The following is a 14,149-nucleotide window of genomic DNA, read 5'->3' as shown; positions in this document are numbered from 1 at the left end:
AGTCCAGCCCCCCATAAGGTCTGAGGGACAGTGGACTGGCCCCCTGCTGAAAAAGTTTGCTAAATAGGAACAAGGAGGCCCCCAACCAAAGCTCAGGATTCTGTACCATGGATTCGCTGTCTGGCCTTGGGCATTTTTGTGGGGTGTGAAACACAGAGCAGTCAAATACAACATTCCTAGAGTGGATGTAAAAAGGGGGTGTCTGGACCAGCCAGTCGGAACCCACAATTTTATATTTCTAGTCTGTTTCCCATCTGGGAAGCAGAAACAGCAGCAACCTAGAAGGATGATGTTGCTGTTTGTGTGTGTGTGTGTGTGTGTGTGTGTGTGTGTGTGTGTGTGTGTACGTACACACCTTTTGTCAGGATCCAAAATAAACCCACACATTGAAAAAGAACTTTGCAATGAATTATTCCCGAATTTGCTGAATCAAGTGGCACACACTTGTATACTTTGAACTCCACTCATCCCTGCCCACTCTCCTTTAAGCTAGCTATTACAGCTGTTATCTGGAGACATTGCCCCAGGAAGGTGGTGTTCCTAAGCTGCCTTATCTGAAAGTTTCCCTTTATGTAACCTAGTTACATAAGGTGATGTAACAAGACCTTTTGTAAAAAATGAGTTCCTTGAAAGTTTGCAAAGCAAACAAGTGCACGGCAAAGGGCAAAGTATTTCTAATCAAAAGGTAGACAGGCACTATATAAAGCAGAGAGAGGCTGATCAGCTGTAGAATAAGCCTTAGAAACTAATTTCAAGTTATGATTGTACAATGTATACATAGATTGATGAACTGTTTGCATAGGGCTTTTGGAAAACTGGCAAGGACTTACATGGACCTTTAAAAAAAAATAAAGGGAGAAAGATTTTATAGTTTAAAGTTATTTAGTAGTACATGAAAAGCATCCTTCTTTGTTTCTGTTGAGACCCAGTCCAAACTTGGCAAAACAAGTTCATTTTTTTTGTTTTTAAATTTGCTGAATTTTCTCCACATAGAAAGCCACAGGTGTCACTTTTGAAAAGGTCACAAAACAAGCCCGGGAAGACTTTTCTGTCAGGCCTTAACTTTTATACTACTGCTTAACCAATACTCTAATTCTTGATATTCCTTGTTTTCTGGCTCTCTTTTTCCTTTCAGCATTCTGAGAGGATTGCTTACTTTCTAAAACAATGGGTGCTAGAGCTCAAGACTTTCTCCTCCCCGTTCTAAACACCCACCCACCTCTAAAAATAATGGCTCAATGTAGTTAAGTAGCAGACATTTCCCTCTACTTCAGATGGGCCCCCTGACATTCAGAACCAGCTCCATTCTGGTTATCTGCCCCCACGAGAGATTATGCCCCCAATATAATTGTGTGGGATGAGTAGCAACTGTCTAGTTTTGCATCGGCAAGGGCAGTTGTGGGATTTACAGCTCTCTTAAATGAGTCTGTACACCAAGACAAATTGGACTCTGAACAAAACGTTGCAGCATATCACAACCCCAAAAGAGGAATTCTCCAAACCCACAACAGGAATTCTCTAGTTCAGAACGAGGGAGCCGGGATTGGCTTTTTCTTTTTGCACATCATGAGACTTTTCCGTGGTATGTTATAGCGCTACAAAGCTGGAGTTTACATTTTGCCTGTGAACAAAATGATCATTTATACTGTACATAGTGAGCAGGTGAGGATGATGGCACCTGGCAGATTGAAAGTGTATTGGCTTTAGCTTTGCCTTCCTTCAAGACATCCCTGTGTGGGGACAGGGTCGTTGTATGCTGTGAGTTTAAAAAACATTACCCTAATCCTCATTCCCTCCCTCCTGCAATTACTGTAAATTATTAGGGGGCTGAGTAAGTGGGTTGTGTCTTCCCCATTTATTTCCATACAAAAACTATACACCTGCGTATTTGAGGAACTGCCCAACCATGTAGATAGAAACCACTACCTTAGTTTTGCTTCCAGACTGCCAAGTGCTCAGCTACTAGAGTTCACTGTTTGAGAGAAGTGACAGTGTTACTGTTTACAAGCTATAGAATAGCAGTAATAACTGACCAACAACTAGAAATAAACTGTTGGACCAAAAATGGAAGCAATAATGTCCGCCCCCCCAATAACAAGGACATGTAATTTTAAAAAATGGAGTAAAAAATAAAATGCAGACTTAGAAATCAACCATGTATTGCTTGCATGATTTAAGAGGAGGGTGGAGAAGAAAAGAGTCAAGCAGTATTTTTTAAAAAAAACACCACAATTTTATTAAAAATCTTATAATACATCTCGAGTACACCTGAACTCGAAGGCACACTGTGGAAGAAATAATTCAGTCTTCAAAAATTTGGGGTTTTTTACACTGCATTTTTCACTTTGTACTGAGCATAAAACAGCACCACAAGCTTATTTTGCTCAAAGTCAATGGCATACTTAGGCTTGCCTTTACTGCAGCCATATAATTCAGCCAAAGGAATTCTAGTATTCATTTTGCATGATAATATGGTCTGTGACAGAAAGATGGCACCTTTGGTTTTTTTCAGAAACACTGCATAGACTGTTATTAAAACAGTAAAACAACTTATCTTTAGCAGATTGTATGCACTGTATGAAAGGCACAAATTCTATCACAGGTATCCAAACATTATGGGTGAACATATGCGGATTATATTTGAATGACATTCATCTTGTTATCTAATGCTGCCACTGTGATAACGCCATAACACTAACTTAATGCACAGCATTAAGACCTCACCCCTTAGTTCTTCATCTCAAGTATGCAATAGCAATTAGCATGTCACCTACACACTTGTTTCCTCATAATCAAGCATATACAAATAGGCACTGCAGCAGAACAAAAATCTTCAGCAGTTCCCAAAACTGAACTACAATGACAACAGGAAGGAACAAAAACATCCAATACTCCAGCAATGTTAGCTGTTAAGCCTTTTGTTGGTACAGGGTACCAATTGCACATAATAGCCTCACATGGCTGGGATTACCAATTCAACTGAACCCAATGTCCACAGCAAAAATGGACATCAGCAAATGTGGGAGCCTCATTGCTTTCCACAACTGAGCAGACACTAAATCTCCACAGATAGCAATCATTTTAAACAAAGTAGTTTTGGCTCTTTAGCACATTATTGCTTTTTTTAAAAAAGAAAAAAGAAGACTGACCTGGGTTGTCACTAGCTGGGCCCTGATCAAATTCTCTGCCTTTTAGCAGCACAATTTGGAATGGAATATTCTCCCGATGACCTCTTCACAAAAAGAGACACTCTGCCACCCTCATTCTTTGCAGTTACACAAAGAAATTGTATTTCTCACAGCTGTTCTTTATGCATTTTCGATACAGACACAGTATCTTCCACAACCTGTTTTATCATCACATCCCTGCAAATGTCTCAAGTGTAATCTTAACATTTACAGCATTGAAAGTCACATTTTTTTTCAACTTGAGCTGTGGCAGGTGGCCCCCAAATTAATATACATGATTCAAATTTACACCCTGAAAACATAGTTGGGTGTGCACACACATACATAGTAACAGTATCATTTAGAGAACTCATCTCCCCTCTCACAAACAGCTTCATATCCTGCTCAATGACTTGCAATTTAAGTATCTTTAAAATACCCTATTTGTACTGCTGCTCCCTCACTGTATTGAGCTGTGAGCCATACACCAAGATACAGCTAATAAACTTTTATCTTCACAATATCTAACCGTCACTTCCTTGACATCACTTTAAGATTCTTCTCGAAGAGCAAAATCTCAGCATTAGAAAAGCAATGAGAACGCTATACATAAATACAGCTATTTTACATTTAAAAATTCAAGTAATGTTCACCATTTGGAGCAAGTTTAGAAATATGCAACTTTCAGCATTGCACTCTTGATCAAGCCAAACAACTGCAATCAAGGTAGCCTGTTGTCGGTGCTCTTTCAACTAGACTTTGTCGGCTGAGCATGTCAAATATACTTAAAGTCATAATTTTGTAATAGGATGAAATACCTACTGACTGGATTAGGGGAAAATTGATGTGTACTGGAGTTCAACCACAACATAACGTTTTTTGAATATTATCAAGTCCCACCTCAGAAGTCTGAAAACATTAGTACTTGGGAGTGCTAATTTAAATTCCAAAAAGCTAAAAAGAAATGATGTGCACATCTTTCTATGCATTTTGATTCTCCTATCAGTTATCATTAGACATGCTGTAGTACAAATACAGTACATGCAGTCTATGCCGTAATCATGTGTTCCATATAATTTCTTCTCTTGCTAAATCCTGGTATAGAAGAGAAATGACTTCTAGTTATTTGTTTCATTAGTCCTATCTGAAACATTGGTTTGATCCACTTTCAGTGTTCTGGAGAAATGCAGATTTCATGCAGCTGCAGTCTGCCTTGACACATTCTTTGGTTCTTTACTTGGAACACACCAATCATCTGCTTCTATAGTGGTTTGATAATGCTTCGAAACAGACTTGTTGAAAACAGGAAGCTTCTCTACAGAGTCTGTGGAAAGGGCCTGGAAAACAAGACCAAATATAGTTAGATTACACCATTACTATCAATGTAGTAAACTGATTTGTTTTACTGAGCCTAGTTATGAGCAAACATACAGCCTGGAACAGGTTTGATTCAAAGTTTGAGACTTGATTGTTCTGCCAAGCTTTTGAGACTGAAGTTTATGATGCACCGCACTTACAACAATCTTAAAGATAGAACACTAACTGATAATACAGGAATGACAAGTAGTGAGAGAGACTAAACTTAGTATTTGTGGGAAAAGCAAAGTCAGATTATTTTTAATGTGAAGGTGGCCAATCTACATTTATTAAGAACTCTCATTCTGGCACATACTTTCAATTATTTTTTAATTTATCACATTGTAATACTTCCATATTTCTATAAAATAGCCAAGATGGCTTGTAATCCAAAGAATAAAATAAGTTACAATGACCTACTTAGACAAAGGCAACAGCAGTCTTTTGAAGAGCATATTCTGCAAAGACTCGCTGATGACTAATGTACAATTGATACAAAGTACTGTCTTTAAAGTAATAAAGCTCAAGTTACTAATAAATTAAAAACAAACCTGATTCAAATAAGCTGGTGATAGGCAGAGTTGCAGCACTACAAAATTACTGGGATTGGGGACGGGCAGAACATACCTTTAAGTAGATGAGAGCATCTGTTCCATAACCAGAGATGGAACACAGATGGAGGTCCCCATGGAAGTATTTCGCATACAGGCGAGAAATGGGTAAGCCATAACCAAAACCAGCCTAGAAAGAAATGAGGCATTTTGTTAATTGGAACGATGGGGTCCTTCTTTCCTAGGCTAAGTACTGTACAAGTGTCACACTGTGCAGATCCTATTGGTATGGAGTCCCAACAAAAAATGATGTGCTCTACAATGATTCTTCACAGGAGAAATATGAGGAAAGCAGGTTCTCTCCTGTATAATGTAGTCGTAGTTTGCATTATAAAGAAAGGCAATCTAAAATAATGCAACACTACTGACCTAGTTTTGGAGGCTCCTCAGTGGTTGCTTGTCTACATAATTAGTAATGCTGAACAGAAAGGGGAAGAGGTGGAAATACATGCCAAGTATTGGGTCACTATCAGGTCTGGGAGAGGTAAACCTGAGTATAAATTGTACACACCAAACTACAGGTGGGGGCTCAGAAGACAATACTCCTCTCCTCCCAATACAGAAACCCTGATGTGCACCCCCATCCAAAGTCTGAATTGGTGCAACCAGAACAAGGCTGTTTCTATGAATTGGAAGCAATCAGCATGGTTGAGTCACTACAGATATCAGGCGTGCTTACGTGTACACCTGGAAGCATTGTTTTTGTCAATGAACTCAGAAGCCAAGTCCTTGACGAGAACAAGGGCAGCTACAAAGACTCAGCTCTCATCTTACAGCTTAATTCTTATAGCTTCATCTCTTACCAGAGGAGTAGAATTCTTTTCCATCACAGGTTTTGGTGCTGTAGAATACGTGTAGCTGAAGAGGCTTTCTATTTTTCTCACTGGAACACCACCCCCTCTATCAGATATCTAGTTGAGAACACACACAAAAGGTATTAAACGCATGTTTCTAATCCTTGTTAAAGTATCACTAATGCCCGCACAAAGCCACTAAATCATTTCTGCTTTAAGGATCATCCTGTATCAAATTTGCTTATCTTTTTCTTAATCATATCCTGTCCAAAACAGTATTTGGCTACGACAGCTTGTTGTAATTTCCAAAGGCTTGACTATTTGTAATTTTGCTGCAATTCACTACCCATCTATTCCACACCAAATCTTTTTAAACCTATGAGACTCTGGATGCTTCCAGACGGTCACTATTTTGGGGTGGGATTCAGTCACATACTGGCAATACAGAAAGTGCTAGAGGAAATGCATGGGAAGAGTGAGATAATGCTGATGATACAACATCATTTAACCTCCTCAAAAACAAATCAGGAAAAATGCTCAATAAACAGGTTGTCTGGAAGTGCCCCATTTGTACGTTTATATTATATGTTGTACCTACTGTATTGGGGGGAAAAGCCTTGTAAGATACCTTAATTGACAGGTCTTCCTTTCCAAGTACAACGGTCACCTCAACTGGATCAAGGGAAGGCTTGTTTTCCTGGTGTTCAACTGTTGCTCTCATTGCATTCTAGGAGAAACGAAGAATCAGGAGGACTTAATTCAATCTGAGGTGCTCTAATTTTTGCCATTTTTAATTCCACTCAATATACTAATGTATCATTAGATTTCTATCCCACTTCTTCCTTCCAAAGGAGTCCAAGGCATCAAGCAAAATAGTAAAAACAGTGCTGAACAAATGTTGCTGCTAATGCACACGTAAATATGGAGGCGAAAAATGAATGTTTCATAATTGCAAACACAAACCTTGAAAAGTTCAAACAGCATGTGAAAGAGGTGGGATGGTACATATACTATGTGGATAGGCTGTCCAGCTGCCTTTCCTGCAGGAAGATGCACAAACAATAATCAGCACACAGCTGCTATTCAACTTCAAACAATTGTTATTGTGTGTGTCAACAATAAATGCTTTTAATTAAGATCTGTGCATTTAACACTGCATCCTGAAATTTGTTATCCTTTATTATTCTATAGTACTGTAGTTCTGAACATTCTCGTTTTGCAGAAGTTTGTATTGTATTGAAGAAGTACAAACTTCCTGCAATCCATTCTCCATGAGCAAAAACATTCTTGAACTATTATAATGGTGGATTTGCAGCTAAGCTAATTTCTTCTTTTGATTTCTTTCAAGGAAATGCGGATGCCAACCCTATCAGAATTACATGTGCATGTGCTCATTCAGTTCTGGCATATTGCATTGTATTTATTGGGGGTGGCAAAGGTGAATGAATGCAACCGTGTAAATTTAGCACTTTCTCAAGGGGGAAAAATGGTAAGCCTCCAATTCTAGACAAATGGGTCAGCAGTAAGAGCAAAAAGCTTCTAAAGAGGAGAAACCAAAGTGCTACCCTGATATGGTGGAAAAGAGGAAAATGCACTCACCATTCACTTGAATAAGCTTTAAGTCTGGAGAAGCGAAATAGTATTGGTCACAAAGCATCTGGGCACTCTGGAAAGCATCTGGAATTCATTTTAACAAGAAAAAATGAAGCACGATTTAACACAAACTCTTATGCATCATTAGGTATATCCTAGATACCAGACTACTCCAGGCTGTGTTCTCTAGCATTGAAATAAGGCTTCTGTATATACAGAAAGCTGAATTATAACTGTCAGCATTAAGGCACAGAATGCCACTGAAATATCCGTTAAATATTACCCAAGACTTCTAACTGCACATGTCTGTCACGTGGAAATCAACAGATCTTGCATGCAGCAGGCTGAATAGGGCTGTACCCAACAGAAATGCAATGCCACCTGACTGCAGGAGAAAATTCTGATGACCCGTGAAAAACAGGCATTCCACCCTTCATTCACTAACTACTGAGTGTAAAAGTGTGCCGCTTGCCAGGATCCCTGTCTCATAACGGTCAGAATATGCAGGTAGGTATACACATGAACATATGGAGTTGTCTTATACCAAGTCAGACCATTACCATAGTACAATCGACTCTTCCACCTTCCTAAGCACAGTTGACTCTGACTGGCAGAGGCTTTCCAGGGTTTTAGGAAGAATCTTTTCCCAGCCCCACCTGAAGACACATGAGAAGGCACATGGGGCCTTCTGCACGCAAGGGAAATGCTACAGTCCTTCCCCAAAATATTCTGCACTTAGATGTGAAGCCAGGATACTCATGAAAGACTGATAATTCTTTCACTTTCTCAAACTGGTTAATGCATCTAACAAAAGGACATATTCTCTACAAGTAGCTGAATCCACCAGGGGATGCTGACAATTTCATATACGTACCATGCACCAAATCCACAACGTCACAGCAAGGGTCAATGCATCCAATGTGCTTTGGATTACCCACATTGTTATTGTTATCAAAAATAAGCGCTGTTGAAATAAAAGACAAAATGGTCAATTTTTTTTCAGGTTGCTCAACATAATTCATTACAGCTATCTAAAGGATGATTTTTAGCAATAATAAAAAGGACAAAGTGCCACCTTTTGGAAATTCCCCCCGAACTTCAATTCCACCTTTTAAATCCCTGTAATGTCGGGGACAATCCGGACGTATGGCAGCCCTGTCTTATCTCTCCTTCCCACAAGAGCTCATGGTGACATAGAAGGGACTATCCAACTTTATATTTATAACTGCTTTGTAAGGGATGATGGGCCAAGGGTCAATGATTTGCTGAAGGCCATCTAGTGAGCTTCATTGCTGAACTAGGTTTTATCTGCTATTCTATCTACTACAGTGAAGTGCTTTGGTATTTACATTTTTCTAGTCTGGAGGCATTTGTATCACAATGCATTTCCCCTTGTGTGTAGTACTGTACCAGGTTTTAGTACTGGAGTTGTTGTGCACACACATTTCATTGCTTTTTGGCTATACTGTTTATTACCTAACTACTTTCTGCTTTTGACCCTTGTTCTCCCTCTCCTAATAATTTACATCATTTACACTTGTCATTTTTCTTTTTACAACCAGCAAAGATAAATGATTAATAAAATCCACAGTTCATCAAATATTTCTAAGAATGTTTGACAAAACATTAAAATCAACTTGTCAAAGAGATGGAAAAACAACTTACTGTGCTGGTTTATTAACATTCGAATAGATATCCGGTTCATGTAAAAGCGATCCAAGAAGTACTGGATGTTTTGATTGATGAATGGATCCATCTTGGAAGAATCTCTGTATTCTAGAACCCCTTGTGCCATTGTGGGCACTACATCATGATGTCGATTTCGGACTTTGACAATGGCATCTATGAAACTGGGAAGGGGGGATAACTTTAGACTTGGCCTATCTGACGAAGGCAGCAAAGCAAAACTGAAATAAGTTATTTTTTTCACCATTCATTCTGTCAAGACAATTGAAGCATCTTAATGTTATCTTGACAGTTTATAATTTATTGCTGACTTGTTTTATTTCAATGTGTCATTTTTTGCAATATCAGGTGTCAGTTAGCTATACTGTTAAAAGCTTCTGATCATTATCATATGATCAGTAGTCTCTGTATTCTGAATTGAATAATGTTCATGCTTAGTTAGTTGAGCGACCCATCAAGTCAGCTGTTACTGTGAAGCAAGTAAAGCTACTAACAACACAACTCATAACAACTTACTTTGATAGAACTTTGTGGTCATCTGATTTTTTGTCACGGAACTCCACTAGCTCCATTAGGCTTTCAACATACCTGTTAATACGCAAAGTAAACCATGAATTATTCATACAGGCCAGGGAAAGTTGACTGGACAGATAAGATTGCTTTAGCAATTCAGTAACTCGGTGACCTCAAGCAGAAGGCAAACTATGAGCAAACAGACTACTAGGACTTCAGTTAAGTTTAGGAGTAGAAAAAAATATTTTAAATTCATATGTGCCTGCCTCAATGTTTGTATGCATGCCTCTTAAGCTATCTCCAGCTCACTATTATATGTTTTTTAAAATGTGTGTGGTATCAGTTGGTATGCAGCATTGCACATACCAAGGACGCAAACAATGCCACCAAATCTGTGCACAAACACAGCAGCTGTTAAAACGCAGTTCCTTTATCTTGACTGTGCAGAATGTCATCATTATGATAACACTCCATGGGCAGAAGACAATTATGTGAGGCTTCACAGCATCTTGGTTCACATTTAACAAGCAGCCGCTGAAGCTATAAAATGACTACAGAGGATGCCATAGTTGTGCGTCCAGCACTTGCTTTTCTATTCTATGGCCTTGATATAATGATCTGCATTTTACTAGCGACTTGTCAAGCTTCAAATACAGTGGTGCCTCTAGTAATGAACTTAATTCCTTCTGGAGGTCCGTTGTTAACCTGAAACTGTTCTTAACTAGAGGTGTGCTTTCGCTAATGGGGCCTCTTGCTGCCACTGGCACACGATTTCCGTTCTCATTCTGGGGCAAAGTTCTCAACTCGAGGTAACTCTTCCAGGTTAGCGGAGTTTGTAACCTGAAGCGTTTGTAACCTGAGGCGTTTGTAACTCGAGGTACCACTGTAAAGGTTCTTGTTACTGTTGCAAAGTAAATATGAAGCTTTCTGAAATTTAAAATACAAAAGCAGGATTAAGTTGAACGTAGTAAAATGTGTTACATAAGTTTTGCTACTTACCAACTTTTTACCAACTGTACTGAAGGAGTGCTTAACAGTCGGCTAGGGAGGAAGTCGATTTCTTTTAGGATATTTGCTAGCCTCACAGGAAGTTCATGCCGAAGAAAAGAAAAAGATGTTTTCTCGCATGCATTAGTTGACCCTGAAAAACAAAAGCCAGCTCGTTTAAGTTGTTTTCCATATAAGCACCATAAGGAATAGCTTCAACAAGATATCATATGTCAACTTTATGTTATACAATCAAGTAGCTCAGCTACCAGTGCAAGATCCTGTAGCGACTGCTAGTTATTAGAACTAAAGGATGTTTTGCACAATGGCAGCAGTAAATACAAAGTAATCTCTGAAAATCATCAGGTGTCTTCTGCTTGTCACACATTTCTGCAATACCAATGTTCTCTTAGGGAACAGAGCTATGATATGACTTACCACAGATAAAATCAGCTATAAACTATTATTGATTTAAGCCATATTATATGTAGTTACAATTTCTTGGCAAGGATTAAGAAAAAGGTCTAAGCTGCAATCCTATGTGCACTTTCTTGACAGTAAATTGCATTGAACTTGGTAGGACTTAGTTCTCAGTAAACATGCACAGGACCATACTTATGAAAAGTGGACTAGGCCACATCCCAGCTGTGTTCCACCAAGTGTTCAGAAGAATGAACACTTTCTGTCTCTTGAGATATTAACAAACCCACCCCCACAAATGCATATAAATTTCACAATGCTTTACTCTATTTTAAGTTCAACAAGTACAGTACTACTTAACATTAAGAGTATGTAATTTTAAAATGCCTTTGGCTTTTCTACAAGTAAAAATTGTGGGCCCTCACAGAAAATAGAGACGAACAAAAGCCAATCATTGCTAACCAGCCACAACAGAGATCTGATGAAACCACAAGCGTGTATAGAAAGCTTTGGCAAAATTACTACTGCTTTAAATAATTCCTTTTAGCTGCAAGTAGCAGACCACACCTAACACACTGGCATGTGTATTTACATATCTAGCAGCTGGGTGATTAATATTTTTTTCTGCTTATAAGTTGTAAAGTTTTAAACTGAATCTACTAAATGAAAAACAGGTCCTTCCATTGCTTTTTCTATCACACAACAGACTGACACTGATGGCTGAAGAATGACTGAATACAGTGTCAGCAATAATAAACTAACAAAGGCTATCCTTGTCTACTATGGGTGGCCAGGCTAAAAGTAATAAACTGAGCAATGCTGAAAATTACTTATCCAGTTAATCAAAACTAGAGGACAAAATCCTATTTTCATACTTTGTGACTTGAAGTTATTACCATTTTTTTCTAGCATTTGTAATAGAGCATGTGAAGCAACTTGAGCCAATGAGAATAGCGTAAACAACTATGAAGATTCCTAGAAAGCACCCTTGAAAAGCTGCCATTTTTAAAAAAGGGTAAAACTGCTTCTTTATAGATTTTAAAAGCTAACATTAAAAAGTATAGAACCAATTTCAATGACTAAGAAAAATATAGTTTAGAAACACAGGCATGTAGACAAATGTTCACTTAGGTGAACTATTTCCAAATGCTTCACATTTTATTGCATAATAGATCTAATAAGTACCACATGAAGGGAAAGAACATACAATTTTATTTTATTTTCATTTGAGAATTGAGAATTCCTGTAAACTATGGTAATTTCCTGAAAAAATCTCCCTGCACATTTGCTTTCTAATAGAACTAAAATTGTTGCATACCAAAACCATAGAGAAAAAAAGATGAAAAAATTGATATGCTCAACAGGTGACAGTTCCATGGAGCTCTGTGCAGTCCTAAGACATGCTAACAACAAATGAAAACTTCAGCTGGAGTACAAGGGCAAAAGATGAATAAACCAAAGGGAGGTTTGAGGGTCCTTAAAGATTTGTAGTGCAAGTTTACTCAGAAGCAAGGTTAATAGTCAGGGCTGGCCCACCAAGGTGAGGAAACCACCTTGGGCAGCATAATCCAGAGGGACAACAGATCTCAATGTAGATCTTGATTCCCCCCTTGCACCTGATATAGATCTTCACTCATCCCTTCCTCCCTGGTGAGGAGAGAGGTCACCATTTTGTGGTTTGGCTCAGGTACTAAAATGTCTTGGGCTGGCCCTGTCAACAATGCTCACTCCCAGAGAAGTGTACATAAGGTTGCAGCCTAAGAGATCGTGGCATAAACTCCTTTGGACTAGATCCCATAGCATCAAATGTGTGGATTGCATCAGCTGAATTCATTTGATGAACCAGACTCCAGTCCACAGAAGCTGATGTAACAAAGAACTTGATTAAGCACTTTAAGGCAGTGCTTGTTTGCTTTGGTTTTGCTGTGATAGATGCACACAGCTACCTCACTGCAATTTGCTTGAATGCAAGCCAATAAGAAAAGATGGAGATAACATTCCACCCCCCACCCCATCCGTCTTGGGAGCATTATCCAGACACACCCACCCCAAAGCAAAATCGTTTTCACCCTCCTTTTCCTCCTGGCCTCAGTTTACACTGCTTTGGAAGCCCAATCCATGCATACAAGGACAGAGGACCAGGGGTACCCCACTTAACAGAATGAGCCCCCTAATGCAACAGGACTGACTTCCCACAACTTGAAGTGAGTGCAGTCATAGACTTTGACATCTGTAGCAGCTTTTGCCAACCTGGCGCCCCTCCAGATGTTGTCTGGGGCTGGCAGTCCAAGAGCATCTGGGGGCACCAGGCGGATCTATGGGGGGGGGTCCAAAACACCATTAAGTCTTATGACCTCTCCACACTAAACTGCACCTCTCTCTCACACACACACACACCCAGTCATCTCAAGCAGGACCCTACTAGGCGGTGTCCCCAAAGGCCATCTCCCATCACCAGCGACCACCTCAAAAACACCCCCACCATTTTGCTCTGGCATTGCCCCACAGCGGCCACCCCGTGCCGCCTCCACTCTCCCTCTCTCACAAACGCGTTGATGGCACCGCAACTGCCCTCACCGAAATCCAGGAACTGCTTGATGGACAGCGGCGACGGAGAGTAGCGGGCAAAATGCTCCACCTCTCGGGGCGCCCGCTCCCCGCCCGCCAAGGGGGCCGCGCTGCGAATCGCGATGCGAGCGGCCTTCATGGCTCCGCGGCGGCGAAACGATGACCGTGAGCAACGGCTGGAGTGTGTAGATGTGTCTGCGCGGTTCCCCCGCTCGAACCCTTTCGCCTCGCGCCCTGCACGTGCGGCCCCTTATTTACTACTTCGAACCCTCCCTCCGGGGGGCGTGTCCGGAGCGCGAGCGCCAAGCCACGCCCCCTCTCCGGAGGCTAACTGCCCCGAGCTGGCTCTTCCCACAGCCACCTCCCCCCTTTCCAGGTATCTCGCGTGCGTGTGTGGCGACCTTTAGCCCTTCGCCGCTTAGAAGGCTCGGCTGCTGTGGGAGGAAAGGGAGAG

General features: G+C 40.2%; 2 protein-coding genes across 3 annotated transcripts in view; one reads left to right on the top strand and one right to left on the bottom strand.

Moving 5' to 3' along the window:
* Positions 1-2,210: 2,210 nt before the first annotated feature.
* Positions 2,211-14,069, bottom strand: PDK4 (pyruvate dehydrogenase kinase 4). Its single transcript, XM_083578816.1, has 11 exons — positions 13,705-14,069; positions 10,720-10,861; positions 9,724-9,795; positions 9,187-9,371; positions 8,396-8,485; positions 7,528-7,605; positions 6,892-6,968; positions 6,557-6,655; positions 5,938-6,045; positions 5,151-5,264; positions 2,211-4,504 (listed from the first exon to the last, which is right to left on the bottom strand). The coding sequence occupies exons 1-11, from the start codon at positions 13,832-13,834 to the stop codon at positions 4,361-4,363; spliced, it is 1,239 nt and encodes a 412-aa protein (XP_083434942.1). The 5' UTR covers positions 13,835-14,069; the 3' UTR covers positions 2,211-4,360.
* Positions 14,014-14,149, top strand: part of DYNC1I1 (dynein cytoplasmic 1 intermediate chain 1) — a 228,848-nt gene continuing 228,712 nt past the window's right edge. For both annotated transcript variants that reach the window (XM_083578647.1, XM_083578644.1), the window contains exon 1: positions 14,014-14,071. The gene's annotated coding sequence lies outside the window, so the exon portion shown is untranslated. The remainder of the gene's footprint in view (positions 14,072-14,149) is intronic.

The sequence above is a fragment of the Podarcis filfolensis genome (genome assembly GCF_964270895.1).
Source record: "Podarcis filfolensis genome assembly, chromosome: 12".
Lineage (NCBI taxonomy): Eukaryota > Metazoa > Chordata > Lepidosauria > Squamata > Lacertidae > Podarcis > Podarcis filfolensis.
The sequence above is the reverse complement of the archived record's forward strand: the minus strand, read 5'-3'. Positions and strand labels throughout refer to the sequence as shown.